Raw genomic sequence first — 18,089 nt, 5'->3', positions numbered from 1 at the left:
CGCATTTATAATATTATTATTAGTAGAAAGGACAGATAGATAGATTTTTTGATTTTTTTTTCTAACTACCATTTTCATTTTAGTATGCTTGTTACCTTTTGCCCAGGTTGCCTGGAAGAGATCACTTCTAAGTGATAAGGCCGCCTAATAAACTATACTGTATTTTTTTTTGTATACTTATAAACTAGCAATAAATTTCCTATGTATAGTTTTATTGAAGTGTAAACAAATAAATAGACCGTAGGTACATGTATTCTGACGCAGCCAAAAAATATTTCGAGATGATCCTGGTTAATTTGTATGTCTAAATAAACATTTCTCATTTTCTATATGACCCTCAACATTAGATTTTAAACTTGATATATTATTTATTAAAGTTCCAACAAAAGTGTTAATTAATGTTTGCTTATCGTACCCGTTTCCTCTAAGAGAATAAAAATTTATTTTAAGCAAAATTTAGTTTTTTTTTTACCGGAGTTGCGAATATATTTAACTTATTACATAAGTATATAGTTATGTTGCTACAATATTCTCTTTTTTTAGGTCCTTTATAATATTTCTTAATGAACAATTTATTTCTTTTAATCGCCGAACTTCTTCTTGTAATGTTTTCATCTTTCGCTTCGTTTTTAATTTGAATATCTGGTGTTTTCGTAATTCTTTTCTCAACATATCCTTCGTAGGAGTATCGAATCTAGATTCTGAATCTTTAGTTCCATGGTCTACAGCGTTTACTTCAGTTAATTGTTCTGATTGTGGTCTAAATCCTGATAAATATGAGGCTGCAGTTTCTCTTACAACATTTTGGCATTCATTGGATGGTCCCGGTAGATCAGTAGCCTTAGATAAATTTGAAGCAACAGCAATTTCTGAAATACCTTTTTCAACTTCGCTCTTTGGATCTCCAATTATTTGCAGTAATCCGTATAAATTTTGTGTCGGTTTTGATTTTTTTTTTACCAACCGACGACCTTTCTCGGTGTAGTAGAAATGTTCTACTTTGAAATGCGATGAGCAGACAACACAATATTTTGATGGACGCCAATAGTCATCTTGTCTGCTTTTACGTATGATAGAGACCCAATCATTGCGTGTAACAGGATCAGTTGGGAATCTGCATAAACAGAAAAAAAAACTGTGAATTAGGGTAGCCATTGAGTAAAATATAATTAAGTAGGTAAGTAAGTATTCTTGTTTACTTGGAGATCAAAAAACCCAACTCAACCCAGCATCTTAAAAAAAACGAATTAAATTACATACGGGCACTAAATTCAGTACTAAATTTTGTTTCTGTACTGAACCACGTTTGTACCATGTACCAAATTTCAGCTGTACCAACCTAAAAACTAATGTCACTATCGCAAATACAAACACTAGATTTTTTGCAGCCGCCATAAGCCATTGTAGATTTATATTTTAACGTGACTATCGGCTTTCACACCCTCGCAAACCATGAAAACGACACCCATGACAAAACATTTGAATATTTTTGCAGCCGACCGTAATTCAATAGGTATCGATTATAAATATATAAATTATTTATACTTAATACAATAAAGCTGAAGAGTTTGTTTGTTTGTTTGAACGCGCTAATCTCAGGAACTACTGGTCCGATTTGAAAAATTCTTTCGGTTAGATAGCCCATTTATCGAGGAAGGCTATAGGCTATACAGGGTGACTGGTATTTCGACGTGATCCTTCAAAGGGGTTATACTAGAGGTAATTTGCAACAAATTAAGTCCAGCTAACCAGGGGTCAAAAATGGATGGTTATTGAATTATGGTCCACTCATTTCGTCCGAAAAAAAGGCAAATAAAAGAAAGTGAATTTGCGCATCTAATTTTTTGATATGTTGTAGGGGATACCTAGAAAAGCTTAACTTGAGTTTTTCGACCAAGATTTCCTATGAGCTTTCGTCGCCATCTTGAAAAAAGGGGTAAAATTGGTTTTTCGGCAATAACTCGGCTATCCGATAAAATTCGGAAATCACTTATAAGACACTTTTTGTTCCTTTTTTTATGTTCTACAATTAAGTCCTGGCCATTTTTACTGTATCGTGCATCGTTATCGAGATATCGATCGATAAAGTAAAAAAAATGTATGCGTGTACTAGTGTACACACGTAAGAAGTGAAACTTCTTTATGACCTTATTTTTCAAAAAATAATCATCGGATAGCCGAGTTATTGCCGAAAAACAAATTTTACCCCTTTTTTTAAGATGGCGGCGAAAGCTCATAGGAAATCTTGGTCGAAAAACTCAAGTTAACCTTTTCTAGGTATCCCCTACAATATATCAAAAAAAATTAGATGCGCAAATTCACTTTATTTTTTAAATGTATATAATGAGTGGACTACTATGACCCTTTTCTTTTTGAGGTGATGCAAGTTTTGGGCAAGTTTTTGAAGTGAAACTTCTTTATCGGGGTTGGAAAAAAATTTAGTGTAACATTTTTTCGTTACGCGCCATCTTTTTCTTATCCCTACCACGCGTGATTCGACGTATTTCTGTAAAGTTGCATGATATAGTAAATTATTTTTTGAAAAATAAGGTCATAAAGAAGTTTCACTTCTTACGTGTGTACACTAGTACACGCACACATTTTTTTTTTAAACTGATCGATCATTCTTCGGCTTTCAAAAAAATATCAATTGAATGTTAACAGTGTAGTAGTTTTTTCATAATTAATTGTTTTTGGTAAAAAGACAGAAAATTTTCAAATCAAAATCCGTCATAGCTCAATAACCATCCATTTTTGACCCCTGGTTAACTGGACTTAATTTGTTGCAAATGACCTCTAGTATAACCCCTTTGAAGGATCACGTCGAATTACCAGTCACCATGTAAATCATCACACTTACACCAACAAGAGCAGAGACATGCGGGTGAAACCGCGAGGCGCAGCTGGTAAGATATATATAAAACAAGAATGATTTATTGTCTTAGTTTTACTTATAACTCTAATTTAAAAATCCTTATCTAAACTAATTCGCTAGGTACACCTCTAATATCCACATACCTACATTTTAATAATATCATACTAATTTATTAATATTTTTGATAATCGATATTCCTGTATTCTATACAAATGACGGGGTAAATGTTTCAATGTAAACTAGCAACACCTCGGAGCAACACCGAATGGCTTGCGAATGGCGAATGATTACAGACTGTCATTCAGCATTCTGTCAAAGTTTTGTGATTCAAAATGTCAATAACATAAATTAATAATATGCAAATAGACAAATAATCAATGTTTACCTATGAAAAGATACTCCATCTTTTTTCTTTTGGTTCTGGGAACAGTTTTTGCAATGTTTAAAAACACAAGACGGCATTATTATCAAATATATTTTGAAGGAGCCGCTACGTGCTAACGATGTGGCGCTTCGTGCCGTACTGATTTGAGATTGTATTCGCTTTTGAATAATTTGTATTTGCTTTTTTGGCCGCACTCTCGGCGTTCCGCGCGGTCTAGATATCTGTCTTTGTTCTATATGCTGAGGGAAAAATAATACATTATAATAGCACAGTTTAGGCGTAGTAATGGCTAAACTGTGCTTTTTCGGACGGACGCGACGTCAAGTTGAGTGGCGTAAATTTTTTTGTGGTTAGTTATTGTCAATGGAACTGTGTATGGAACCTAAAGCGTCTTATTCACGGTCCATCCCCGACGTACGTCAGCTCAAGGTCGCGGTGCTGGATGTATCCTACTACGATCGTGCGCGCATCAAGCATGGCTAGGGTTGCCAACTTTTATTTGAAAAAATAGAGTATATCTGATTTTAAAGGAGGTAAATAAAGAGTAAATAAATAATTTTAAAAATGTATTTTTTTGTGCTTTTAGCAGTACCTAAAAATTTTTCATTATTTTTAAATGAATTATATGAATCCAAACATTCCAAATATAAATTTATATATTTCAAGAGCTCATTTTTAATTAATTTTTAATGAAGCTCGGTTTCTCTCTTCCCGCCACATTCACATTCATGACCGAAAAGACTCTTGCAGTAAATGCTGAAGTGGCGGGAACAGAGAGTATATAGCTAATCATTTTTTCAAAACAAACAAATTTGTCAAGACATTTTTTTTTTAAATAAATTGCCATTTTTCTGCAGTGGACTTTTGCATAAAATCTGTGTTATTCATCAATTCGCCTTGGAGTTCTTTTAAAATAATAACTTCTGAATATAAACTGTCCATGTGTACTAGGTTAATCCAAAATCATAATTGGGTATTTCCTGTGTACAATAAAAATATAAAATAACAGTTTCTTGCTTGCTCATGAGTACCTACTCATTATGTAATCACAAAAAAATCATATCAATAGGCCACGTTTCCAAGTACATATTTACATTATTTTCTGTTGGCAACACTGATCTGCTGTACGTCCGCGCTATTCACTGTCCATCTGCACGACGTTCGTGGTGGTGGGGGTGCTCGCTGGATGAAAAATTGGTCGTGCACATCCAGCAAGATAATAATAATAATTATTGACGTACGTCAACACTATTCACTGTCGTTTTGCGTCGTGCATCGTGTATGACCTTGGCGGGACGTACGTCAAGATGGACCGTGAATACGACGCTTTATCTGTGCCACAGCGCAACGCAATGTGACTCATTATAATTATCATGTTTCTGGCATAGCAATATTTCAATAAATTATTGCGTATAATGAACATTTTTTACATTTCTCCTTTATACTGTGTTTAGACCTTTTGAAAATTGTTTGTGAATAAAATTTTTTAACTTTTAAAATTTTTAAACGTTATGTCAAATGTCATTATTTAATATTTGTCTCGTTTTCGCCGTTTGTTCTCGTTTACTTTTGTCTATTTTTTCTTGAGTTTTTGGAATAATTTTAAGTTTCAAGCGTTTACAAAATTGGGTTATACACATTTTAATTCCCTTTTGCACTTAAATTTTAAATTCAAAAAGTATTTTTCAACAAGGTAATGGGTAAAAACTCGGAAGTTCCTTTGCCTCGCGTGAGTTTGTTTTGGTTCTACCTTGGTAAACTTTGTCTTAACAGTTATTGAGTAGATAATCTTATATAGAAGCAAAATAAAGCAAATCGACATTATGTTATACAACACTCTTATTTCCAGAGAATGAGTCGCGACAGTATATTGCTCAAAAAGGTATCATCCAGTGGCATTCACAAAAATTCTAAGAAACGCAAAAGGAAGAACAGTCGTAAAATAAGAAATTTGTTCGATAAATTGAGGAATGAGAGTTCCAATTCAGAGTCTACCTCAAATGTTACAGTTATCGAAATTACTGATAGTAATTTAGAAGCTCCAACTGAGCAGAATGCTTCGATAAATCCTATCGTAATCGCTGATGATGACGTGAACGATACAAACACATTAAATATTGAAACACCTAGATCTGATATAAATATATGTCCGCTGCAATGTTCCACACCAAACTCATCTAAGTCACGTACATTAACTAACTTCAATGAGGATGTTGTGAACTTAACGAAAGAGATAAATAACGATTCCTATTTAACAATAGATCTAACTGCGGAGAGTACATTAAATGCATCTAAAAGACCAAACGCAGTGATAGATTTAGTTAACAATTCTCAAGAATCAATTGACTCAAATATTTCAATGAGTGGAGATTCCGATGTAACAGTTATTAATACACAAATAACTAAAAAGAAAGTAAGTAAACGGCAAATGCAAAAGTTTGCTAATGGTATTGCTCAAATGGATTCCTCAGAACGGGGCAAGTTATTGGAATTCATTGCTCAGAAGATTTTTAATGGTTGCAATGTTCCACACAGTCCGAGAATTAGTTTACATAGCTTAAAAGTAAGTATATTCTAAATATATTTTGTTATTTTGAGTAAAATTAGGTATACTAATAAGAATAATATTTACTGTCATGAAAATGGTATATTTGGGAATGGTCTCTTATGGATGATATCTTATGGATGTAAACTAATAAAAAAAATGCGTGCGTGTACTAGTGTACACACGTAAGAAGTGAAACTTCTTTATGACCTTATTTTTCAAAAAAATAATTTACTATATGCAACTTTACAGAAATACGTCGAATCACGTGTGGTAGGGATAAGAAAAAGATGGTGCGTAACGAAAAAATGTTACACTAAATTTTTTTCCAACCCCGATAAAGAAGTTTTACTTCAAAAACAGTTTTTTCACAAGTTAAAATTGAAGTCTTTATTAATTTCTTGATGACTTGTCCATAGATTAACTATTTTGAATTATTGAATTTTTCATAACTATTTAAATTCAATAATCAGTTTTATAACAATCTTATAAACATATTATTTTTTTATGTATAAATTTATTAATCAAAATATTAATTGTAAAACATATAGAAAGAAAGAAAGAAAGAAAAAATATTTATTGCCACATGTTACACACACTTAATAACTACTTATATTACTAAAAAAAAAAATACACAATAGTTTACATGGCAATCGGGTCGGACTCAGCCATGCTGTCGGGCTTTAACACCTGAACAGCGCTGATTTTCAGTCTGCCCGTAAGTTTTTATTTCCGAGGCTCACTAAGTTTACATGTAAATACAAATACCAACCAAAAAACATTATTTACAGTTCTAAAAATCTTTTGCCTTGTTATTTATTGATAATTAATCACAAATAATATATATTTTAATATATAGATATAACAGATTTATACATAATTAGGCACATATTATGATTATATTAAATAAAATAAACAGATATTGCTATGTAAATACTCTGTTACTTAAATACTAAAAACATATAAATAATATATAGAAGGATATAATATTATATCATACATTCGCAATCAACAATTTGCTTTATAATTGGGGTGTCCAGTTTGATATTTGTTTGCTCAAAAGTATCACTCTGTATTTATGCTTGAACGATATATATGACATATTAAGTTTCAAGGGTGGAGGAAGGTCATTCCAAATCTTCGAGGCAGAATACTTGAAACCACCCTTAAAACCCGACGTGTGGTGCTTCGGTATTACCAATGCATTGCTACTTCTACCTCGTGTATTCTTACCATGGTACTCCTGGGTCCATTTCAATTTTTCATAGAGGTAGACAGGAACTCCAGTGTGTACCAATCTATGTACCAGGCCTGCTAGATGCAACTGTCTACGACCAGCCATCTTTAGGATCCTTCGGTTATTTAGGTAAGGTGTGATATGTGCACGCTTTGGTATACCGAAGCAAAAACGAGCGCACGCATTCTGTACACGCTGAATTGCTCGTTCAGTTTTAGCGTACAAGCGGGGACCATATACCGTATCACAGTAGTTAAAGTGGGACAGAACCAATGACTCTGTAAGCATTATTCTGGACCGCTCTGATAGATCTTGCCTGAGACCATACAAGACTTTCAATCTGTAAAAGGCATTTCTGATAGTGAGATTTATATGATCGTCATATTTAAGCTGTCCATCCAAAACTATGCCGAGATTCTTAGCCTTATCCACTTCAACTAACTGTTTATTATCGATCTTTATTTCCAAATTAAGATTTTTTATTTTTTTTATTTGATTTTTTGTACCTAATACAATGTATTTGGATTTGGATCCATTAAGTACCAAAGCATTCTGTTTAGCCCACATTGACACCCGTTCTAAATCTTCATTAATTTGACGCTCTGTGATTATTGAATTTTTGGGATCTATAGGGTAATATAACTGCGTGTCATCGGCATACAAGTGTACTTTACCGTGTTTTATGTGTTTTATCAGGTCAGTAGTGTACAGTGTGAATAAAACCGGACTGAGTATTGAGCCCTGAGGACAACCACGCGGAGTTGGCTCAGTTCTTGAATAATTTAAACTTCCTTCATTTTCAATGACAACAAACTGTTTTCTATCGGATAGATAGGATCTGAACCAACCACTAGCATTTGGATTAACACCGTAGTACTTTAATTTGGCTAACAAAAGTTCCTTATCAATGGAGTCAAACGCACGAGTGAAGTCCAATAAAATCATTATACTACCCATCCCATTATCACTGTATGATATGACATCATCAGTTACGTGTGCTAAAGCTGTAGCTGTGCCATGCTTCGCTCGAAACCCAGATTGAACATTTGGTAGGATTTTTTCACTGTCTAAAAATTTAACTAATTGATTACAAACTACTCGCTCAATAATTTTTGATAAAACAGGTAGTATGCTGACGGCCCGTAAATCATTCAGTTCCTCCACAATTGGTTTTTTTGGCAAAGGCTTTATCTTAGCAGTTTTCCAAGCATCCGGAAATGTTCGGGTAGATATAGATGTATTAACCATCCGCGTTATAATTGGTAGAGTTACAGATAAAGTCATCCTTATCATATCGATATTAATCGTATCTTGTCCAGCCGCGTTCGTTTGTATACCTGATATTATTTTTTTGACTTGATCTATTGTACATGGCTCTATATTGAATTGATTACTAACGCCGAAATTATTATTGTTATAAAAATTAATTAGATTTTTATTTATCATTGTTTGCCCGGGTACATCGAGGAAGAATTTATTAATAGCATTAGCGTCGTTTAAATGGTTCGGTAAACTATCTGTATCCCTATTTTTGCCAGTAATCGAAATTTGACGTAAAAAATTCCACATTGCTTTCGGGTTGCCTTTGTTATTATTTACATACTCGGTGAAGAATGCCGTTTTTTCTCGTCTCAAAGCACTAATGACTGAATTACGTAAGTCTTGATAAAAGCGATAGTGTGCGTCGTTCTTAGTTTTTCGCGCCCTTATTAGTGCTTTGTCTCGTAGTAACATCATAGTCCTTACCGTATTCGTGACCCAAGGACGCGGCGATGAATTAATCTTAATTTTCTTGATTGGAGCGTGTTTATCAAACAATTTATTTAAAAGTTGGTTAAAAATGTTTGTCATTTCGTTCATGTCTTTCGAGTATTGTACTGAGTTCCAAGGTAAAGAAACTAAATCTCTATTAAATTCTTCTAAATTAATACTTTTTAATAATCTCGTATATTTATATTTTGGAACAGGTTTTAATTTTTTAATTTTACATTTTAATATAACTAAAGCGTGGTCACTAAGGTCCCGATTGTGTATAATATTCATACTTTCACATACTTCTGGGCTGTCGGTAATAATCAAATCTAAGAGGGTTTGCGCAGTTTTTGAGATCCGAGTAGGCTCTTTAGTGAGTTGATGTAAATTTTGTTGCGTCAAAAAAGAGAGGAACTCAGTGGCTTGTCCCCTGTCTGTTCTTGTTAAATCAATATTGAAGTCTGTCAGCAGAAATAAATGAGTGCAGCTTCCGAATGAGCTCACAGATTCGCTAAGGGCGTCGATAGCGGCTGCAACTCTAATGCTCTCGGGTCTGTAAGCAGTACCGATTGCTACTCGCCCCACACCGGCTATCGTCAGCTCGATCCACATCTGTTCCAGTATAGACGGAGGATGCGCTCGGGTTCGTACTCTCAAGCCTTTGCGTACATAGAAGCCCACCCCTCCTCCCCGGCCTCCGAGCGGACGAGGCGTGTTTAACAATTTGTATCCAGGCATGATGGGAGCAAACCTCTCCATTCCCTCCTTCGTCCATGTCTCATTCAAAGCTAAAATGTCAAGAGCGTGGGTTTCGAGCATCACTTGTAATTCTTCACAACCGGTAAAAAGAGACTGTACATTTAACAATCCTAATATCAAATTGGTGTTGCGTTTATTATTCATGATAAAAATAGATCCTAAATAAATGGATAAAACAACAACCGAAATAATAGTGAGCAGAATAACAACGACACCTGTTTACATGTTGAATCACAAAAACCGTATATATAACATTGTTTTCTAATATACAGATAAATAAATCAAATATAATATAAAATAAATCACAATATAAACAATAATAAAATTCTATTAAATATAATAAATATAACTTCATGACTATAAACTTTAGTAAAAATATTGCAAAAATAAATGAGATAAAATGATTGTAGTAATTGGAATAAAATTTATTTAAGTTAGATGCTATAAACACTTGGTATTTGTTTTTAATGTTTTTAAAAGGTACCTTTTGTATCAATTTAACAATTCTATAAAAGCAAATAAAAAACATTATAATATCATAAAACATAACTAATGATATACTCTTCTTTGGACTTGGAATTAAAAACCAGGCTTGCACGTTTACTGTACATTCATAATAATCAATAATTATAAACAGGTTATAATAATAATTGTAAGCATAGCCGGTCCATTTAGAGGTTAACCTAAGAGATACAGTGTTCAAGCTACATAAAGGAAGAATAATAGAGTTATCTACATCATAATAATTCGCCATATTAACATCCATCGTACTAATTACAAGGTTTTTATTAGATAAACATATCAATACCGATTTTAGAAACTGAGAATCAATGTGAATATAATAGAAGCCAATACATTCCTCAATTTTTAAACTCATCGAACTGAACAAATTTTTTTTATTGGTGAATTCGTTCTTTAGTAATAAATCTATACATAATTCTATAACATATTTTATTATTATACTCGAACCTAGGCTATGCCAAAAACCGATGCAATATCTGAATCCATCTTGATTCGCATTGCCGGAGACCCAGACTGTTTTCGCGCGTATATACGTCCGTTACGCGTCCACACGAACCGCCAACTTCGCTTTGCTCCCTCATCCCGTGCTTTGCGAAATAACTGTCTATTCGTGCGGGTTAGACGTTCATTAACATATAATTTACGAATTGGACCAGGTAAGTTGAATCCCGATGTATCTGCGCCCCTACGTACGCGAGCGCCTTTTATAAACTCGTCGCGGAGCGAGCGCCGCGCCAGACGTACGGCCACAGGACGGGGTGAGGGCTTTAGATCTTCGGAGGAATGGGAACGTGGAGGCCCCATTCGCTGTACATAGACAATATCGTTTTGGCTGATTGTGATACTCAGTTTTGAAGCGACGAGAGTTACGAGATGCACCAGATTCTCATTGTCGCATTCCGTCAAACCAGAAATTTCTATATCGGTCAGGAGGGACTCCTGTTCGCGATCATTTAATTCAGATTTTAATTGAGAGACTGTATTCGCGATATCCTCATCGTGATTGCATGTATTCATTGAACGTTGCTCCTCCAATGCTATAATTTTTTCTTCCACGGTATCCAACCTCGATGTCAATCCTTCTACTGTATCAAATAGTTTATTCATTCTATTACTTAAACCTAGTATTTCCTTTTTGAGCTCGCTCATTTCGTTAACCATCTCGGTTCGAAAGAGCTTTAATTCTTCCACTACGTTTCCCATACTATCGGATTCCGAAATCGCTGGTGAACAGCCTTTTACCGGGGTTTCCGTATTATCTCTTCTTGGCATTTTACTTGTGCACATTGGGCACAACCAGTTGTTTGAATTTTTAACATTTTTGGGAATTTTGACACAAACTTTATCATAGAAGCCACCGCACGCATTGCATTTTACGCCATCTGCCGACGACGCAAATTTCCCGCAAGCAGTACACTTTGTCATGATATTGATTAGTCTTTGTAGTTCCTTGAGAATTTAGTAGATGGCGCTAGTATAATTATATAATTTCAAATTTCAATGTGGTTTTATTATGAAGTATCTCAATAAAAATATGTCGCTCTTTTATAGCCAAAATATATTTTTTATTAATATGATTTCTTATTGGTACTTCAATACTCCTTCTTCAATACGACTGTTAGAAATACTGTTATAGGGTAGATTTAATTCTTCACTCACGATTGTAAATTGGTGTAATTAACTTACGGATGTCTTGTGGAGTGCGAATATCACTTATTATGCGAGTTTACTGTTTAAAAACTGTCTTCAACACCTGTGCACTATTGCAGAACTGTGAGTTATATTTTTAATTTTAAAATCTCATGATAGGTATATATTATAAAACAATTTTAGAATGGAGTGAACTGTGCGACAGAAACTGCGGAAGACACATATATTAAAGAAGTAATCCTTGGTCGAGCTCCGTCCAGAAATAGTATAGGTAGTAACATATATAACCCAGAGAGAGATATTAAGAACAAAACTGGGTTAAGAATGGTTGTGATCGACGGCAGTAATGTTGCTATGCAGTGAGTATTTTAATTTAGTTGGCTTTTAGATTGTTTATAATAGTAATAAACTTTTATTTTTGTAAGGGCCGATTTTTCAATCCTTGGTTAAAACTTATTCATCAAATAATGTACCAAACTACCATTTTAAAAACGTATTGTAATTGCCCGTATTCGACACTTTACGTGACATTTTAATATTATCGTGTAATACTTTATTGGACGGATCAGTTTTAACCAAGCATTGAAAAATCGGCCCTTAATCAAATAGTGGTTGTAGGTAACATACAAAAATAACATTTTTTTTACTTATTCACACATGTAAATGACAATATGATAAATTGAATTGGTAGTTATAGATAATTAATTAAGGGAAAATAATTATTTATGAAAAAAAAGTATAAAGTAAAAAAATAAATCAAGAGAATAAAATATGATGGAGGCTGAATGAATAAATTTGACATTAAATGATATACATGAATATAAGATTTAATGAAGTACATATTAGGCTTGGTTGCACCATATTTTAGTTATAGTTAAAAGTGAAGTCCCATGTCCCCCAGTGGGGTAAGGGGCAGATGCATTATACATCTGTTTCACTGATCGATTTTCTTTAGGGACAAGTAGGTGATCAGCCTTCTGTGTCCTACCAGACCAAGACAATTTTTTTTCTTCGTCACCACCGGGGATTGAACTCAGGACCCCTCGTTGTTACGCTCACGCGTCAACCACTGTACCGAGGAGGCGGTCATACATATTAGGCTTGGTTGTATCATATTTTAGTTATAGTTAAGGTTCATATCAAATTTAACAATATCAGTAACATAACTTTTACACCAACAGCAAAATAGGTTGTGCCAGCATATTTTTTAGAAGTTAAAGTTATCAATGTCTCAAGTCGAATGTCATCTCATTTTGTATTTGACTCCTCTAACAGTTATTTAACGTTGACAATAGCTTTAACCAATGAAATTCGAGCCATAGATTTTATCAGTTAACTGCTATACCATAATATGTATAATTTTTTTCAGACACACCAAAGGACGAATATTTTCTGTGAAAGGTCTCAAGATTTGTATTGATTACTTTGTGAACAGAGGACATGTAGTCAAAGCTTTTGTGCCACATTTTAGGTAATATTTCATTTAATACTTTCATTTAATTTATACTAGCTTACCGCCCGCGGCTTCGCTCGCTTTGTCTCAAACCTAATAAATTATACACTAAAACCTTCCTATTGAATCACTCCTTCCGTAGTTTTAAAGATACAAAGGGACATAGGGACAAAAAAAGCAACTTTGTTTTATACTATGTAGTATGTATGTAGTATGATGTATGTACATACAGTCAAAATCGAATCTTTTTTTTTTTTTTTTTGTGTGGTGTCTCAATGTTAGCCAGAAGGGCTTCTACATTTTAACGCGGACGCGGGGGTGAACTGAAGGTTCACCCTGGTAGCGACATGCACAAGGGCGTCCCCCCGCCACGGGGACCACGAACCTCGGCTTGAGCTGTCGCTTGAGTGGAGGAGGCCAGAAGGGCCCTAATCGGACGGGCGCTCACCCGGGTGGGCGCGGGAACGCGGAACAAGGGACCTCGTCTTCGCCGGCGAAGACGGTGTACGCTTTCTGCTGTGGTGTGTGCGGTGTCGCGGTTGGTTCGACGTTGGGCTTCAATCGCCGAGTCTAGCCGTGCGTTAGCTTTGGTAATGTCGTCGTCGGAGTCGTCCAAGACGTGTCTCGGCCGCCTGCGACGACGAGTGGGATCGGGATTCGCGACGTATGCGATGGCCCCTGTCACCAATGGGTTGGGGTGGTTTTTAGCCTTGTCGAAGTAGCGCTTAGACGCTTGCTTCATCCATTGGGCTATGGTGGGGAGTTCTAGGTCCCTATGTAGGTCCACGTTACGCACGAACCAGGGCGCTCCAGTCGCCGTTCTCATGAACCGCGACTGAATCGTCTGGAGCTTGTGTATGGAGCTGGGAGCGCAATGCGCGAAAACTACACTACTATAAGTGAGGATTGGACGGACTACCGTTTTGTAAAGTGTCACCTTATGTCTAAGGGACATTTTACTGCGACTGTTTATAAGGTAATAGAGCCGGCCAAGAACATAGCTGGCTTTCTTACGGACTGCCTTAATGTGGGCTTTAAATGACATGTGTGCGTCTAGAGTGACGCCTAAGAATTTGGTTTGCTTTTGCCACGGAATGACTTGGCCATAGAGTTTGACACTATCTATGGCCTCGGGGCCGCCGCGCCTGAAGAGCACGGCGGCGCTCTTGTCGGGGTTCACAGTGATACCCCATTTGCGAAACCATTTGCCTAATGCATCGGTCGCGGATTGTAGGAGTGGAGCTATTCTTTCAAAATCGAATCGAAATAACGACATCGAAGGGACTACTCATATTGAGTCGTAAAAACCGATAGTTGTAACAACCGGATTTGAATTTTATCCCTTTCTTTCCAAACAGTTGAAATTGTCGAGTGTGATACACCATATTCTTTTGCTAGGTCTTTGTTTGGAATTCCTTTCTCTAGCTTTGAAATAATACGCGATTTTTCTTCGATATTGATTTGTTTTCTTTTTTGCGACATGTTACAATTTTCACAGTTAACTCAACAATATGTTTTGGTGTGCCTTGTGTTAAGATAACGGGCCTTGAGGCTACTGCATGCATGTGCTTTGTTTCTAAGAATTACAAAAGACCCTAAACTTTGATTACTTTTACGATAATAGCCATTGACTTTTATACCGTGCCAGATGTGGATACAGTTACCTATTCAAATTCTTTACAATACAGCTGAGCCGGTCGTTCTACAGATATAATTCTCCGAAAATATTAACCAAATGTGGTCACTTAATGCGGTATGTCGTAGTAAACAATGTCGTAAAACCCAATGTTTTCGATAAGGCGGTCATATAACATTCAGCCAGGACCTTTGATTTTGGTCAATTTATAAACGGTTTTGACTGTACTTCTATTTTATTAGTAACTAGCTCAATGCCTGTGTAGTTTAAGCTAATAATTATTATAAAGTAGCCTATCTCACTCTCTCATACTATAAAATCTTTCATTTTGACATGAAAGACAAACAAAAATACTTCCTATTCTATTACTCTCAATTTCCTTTGACGCCGCGAGTAATGCCACGGGTAATTGCTGGTTATGAATAATTCGCCTTTATGTTATGTGGTAAGGGTGCTTTTCCACTAATAATGTGCGAGGAATGTGTTTGTAACCTATAGTATCCACTTGAAACACTAAATATTTAACACATTCCTCGGTACACATTCCCGCATATTATTGGTAGATAAACATCCTAAAAGCTTTATTTTCAATTCTTTTAATGTGTTTAAATTATAAAATTCAAGTTGTAAAATTATTTCAGATGCAAAAACGGCAAAAGCACAGATGGTCATATGTTAGACCAACTAGAGAGGTTAGGGCTTGTTGTTTACACTCCGTCAAGAGAAATACAGGGCAGAATGATCACTTCTTATGATGATAGGTAAGTTATTATAGAAGTGAAACTTCTAAAGACGCGTTGAGTGTGTGTGAACATTTTAACGCAGTAATTTAAAAGTAGCTGTTTATTTTTGTAACTTATGAAATCCTGAGCACATAAAAGGAAGTAGGTCATTTTGTAAATTAAAAAATCTCAGACTTGTTTCATTTGAGAGAAATTTGAGCAAACACATAATTGTTTTCATTTCTAATGCTAATAAAATTTTAATTCGTTTCTTGTTGGTGACAGCCCTGACACTTAAACTCGATGCTAATAAAAATGGAAAATAAAATAAATTTCACTTCAAAAATAAAATAAATAAGTACAACATTTTTGAAGTGAAACTTCTTTAAATACGTTGAGAGTAAAATTTCAAGTCCGCGTCATGGAAATACCGTCACGTCGTGGAATAAGGCGACGATTTTGGTATATGAATCTTGAAAAAGTTTCAATTCTGACACGTGTGCTCGGCACACACTTTTTTTGTAACTTTATTTAGTATTATGGAAATTTTAGAGTTGATATTATATTGTGTATAATAAGACAATGACCTATAAAAGTTAATGTAACTAGCTGTTTGTCCTGGATTCGAATGGGATAAAAATAAGGTAAAAATAATATATCCTGTTGTTTAGTAAATAATATTTATCAGTAAATATGTAGTTTTCTAATGGTAAAAATTAAAAATTTAAGCATAAATACTAAGCATATTTTTCAGTTCAAATCGTAATTAACAAAATAATACAAAAAATCTAATTATATATGTTTTAGTGTAAAAAGATGTAACAGTAAACCATAGATGATAGATTAAAAAATATGTCAATTATGAATTTTTTTTATTTACAAAGATACAAAAAAAATTAACGGATTTTAAACGCGATTTATTCATTATATTATTTTTCCGAAATTTCTCCGTGTCTCCCCGTGACCAGGCTCGCTGTAAAGTGTTCGATACGTCGGGAAAAATAATATAATGAATAAATCGCGTATAAAATCCGTTAAAAAATCTTTAATTTCTAAATGTCGTCAATTCAAAAACTAGAAAATACTCACATACAAAATATTACAATTAATTGTTTGTTTTCAGTGTAGAATGAATAATTAGGGGAATAAATAATCAGCCAACAGGTTCTTTAATATTTATTTATTATTCCAGATACATAGTACAATGCGCGGCAGAATTCGACGGCGTTATTGTCTCTGGTGACAATTACAGAGATCTTCTGGCCGAAAATCCAAGATGGCGGTTCGTCATAGAGAATAGACTCTTGCAATTCACATGGGTCGGCGATATGATTATGTTCCCTAAAGATCCTTTGGGAAGAAATGGACCCACATTGGAACAATTTTTAAGGCATCCATTCCCGAATGAACAAAATTAAATGTCACTGTCAAATATTTTTTTTAATAGTCTGTAGTTGTTAAAAGTTGTGATGTTTTATGTAGCCTCGAGATTTATGTAAATTTTTCGCGGTTTCGTGAGGTTTTTTTTAAGTATTCTGCGTACTTTTTTTCATTTTAGGTATGAAAATCTGTATTCTGTACGAACTGTCAAAAGATATTTTTTGAAAATTTATGTAATTTTTGAAAAAAATTAGTGCGCAGAAAATAACATGATCTCAAAGACTGACTTTACTATTTTAATATAAGATAGGTTACGGCCTCAAATTGTTTAAGTACGTTAAATTTTATATATAATCTTTAATTATAATTCGTAAGATTTGTAAGATTGTGTCTATGTTTTTCTATTAGAATATGTACAAAAACCCGTTACCAAGAAAGATAATAATTATTATTATTAACAATATATTAATTAGATTTCATAGGAACACAATGTCTTCTCAAATTATCCGAGAGCTGTTGATTTTGTAAATAATTCTAATTTTGTTGATTCTTTTTAAATTTGAAGAAGATAATAAATATTTTAATTTAATTTTTTGTGTTTTATTTCGTCTTACCAATCTGATAGTGTTTTCTGTTTTATGAAACATGTTTCATTTATTAATACGCTAACAGTTGTCTACCGTAAAGTTTACGGCTAATTTTTACCCGAATACGGCGAAGCAAAAGGAGAGGTTATAAATTTGACCTGTATGTATGTGAGTATGGATGTTCATCTGTTCCTTCATAACTTGTAAACTAGTTATCTTAACGGTGTTATAAAAACGCAAAAAAAATTGAAATAAACATTCAACAAGTTGGTACTTAACCTAATGCACTAAAAATATAATTATCTATAAACAACAATAGGTGACAAAAATTATTCTTAAAACTTCAAATTGAAAGAAACTTTCTTGAAAAATGTTTGTTGAAAAACACCAGATAATTTTTCAATTTAAATCAGTAGTTTCTGTGCTTAGCTAGCTCATGAAATTCTTAAGCTTATATTATGTATTTGTGTAGACAATCTATCTTGTAAACAGACGAAAAATGTGATCCATAGAACTAGATTATTTTTAATTATAATTTATATTGGAAATACTTAGACATAGGTTAAGGAAACATATGGTCGAAAAT

General features: G+C 34.2%; 2 protein-coding genes across 3 annotated transcripts; one reads left to right on the top strand and one right to left on the bottom strand.

Annotated features, from left to right (window-relative positions):
• Positions 1 to 424: 424 nt before the first annotated feature.
• On the bottom strand, positions 425 to 3,561 carry LOC149478338 (uncharacterized). Its single transcript, XM_089709580.1, has 2 exons — positions 3,261 to 3,561; positions 425 to 1,114 (listed from the first exon to the last, which is right to left on the bottom strand). Exons 1-2 carry the CDS (start codon positions 3,335 to 3,337, stop codon positions 514 to 516), a joined length of 678 nt encoding a protein of 225 aa, XP_089565706.1. The 5' UTR covers positions 3,338 to 3,561; the 3' UTR covers positions 425 to 513.
• Positions 3,562 to 4,565: 1,004 nt separating this feature from the next.
• Positions 4,566 to 17,503, top strand: LOC149478337 (NEDD4-binding protein 1-like). 2 transcript variants are annotated; one of them, XM_089709523.1, is made up of 6 exons: positions 4,566 to 5,014; positions 5,110 to 5,823; positions 11,909 to 12,084; positions 13,095 to 13,196; positions 15,456 to 15,575; positions 16,729 to 17,503. In XM_089709523.1, the coding sequence occupies exons 2-6, from the start codon at positions 5,113 to 5,115 to the stop codon at positions 16,952 to 16,954; spliced, it is 1,335 nt and encodes a 444-aa protein (XP_089565649.1). In that variant the 5' UTR covers positions 4,566 to 5,014; positions 5,110 to 5,112; the 3' UTR covers positions 16,955 to 17,503. The 2 variants fall into 2 exon arrangements, with proteins under 2 accessions (XP_089565649.1, XP_089565648.1); XM_089709522.1 differs by having other exon boundaries at positions 4,567 to 4,989.
• The last annotated feature ends 586 nt before the right edge of the window (positions 17,504 to 18,089 follow it).

Source organism: Colias philodice, chromosome 22, assembly GCF_061535455.1.
Source record: "Colias philodice isolate Cphi_HAF_F1 chromosome 22, ilColPhil1 Martin Lab GWU primary, whole genome shotgun sequence".
NCBI lineage: Eukaryota > Metazoa > Arthropoda > Insecta > Lepidoptera > Pieridae > Colias > Colias philodice.
The sequence above is the reverse complement of the archived record's forward strand: the minus strand, read 5'-3'. Positions and strand labels throughout refer to the sequence as shown.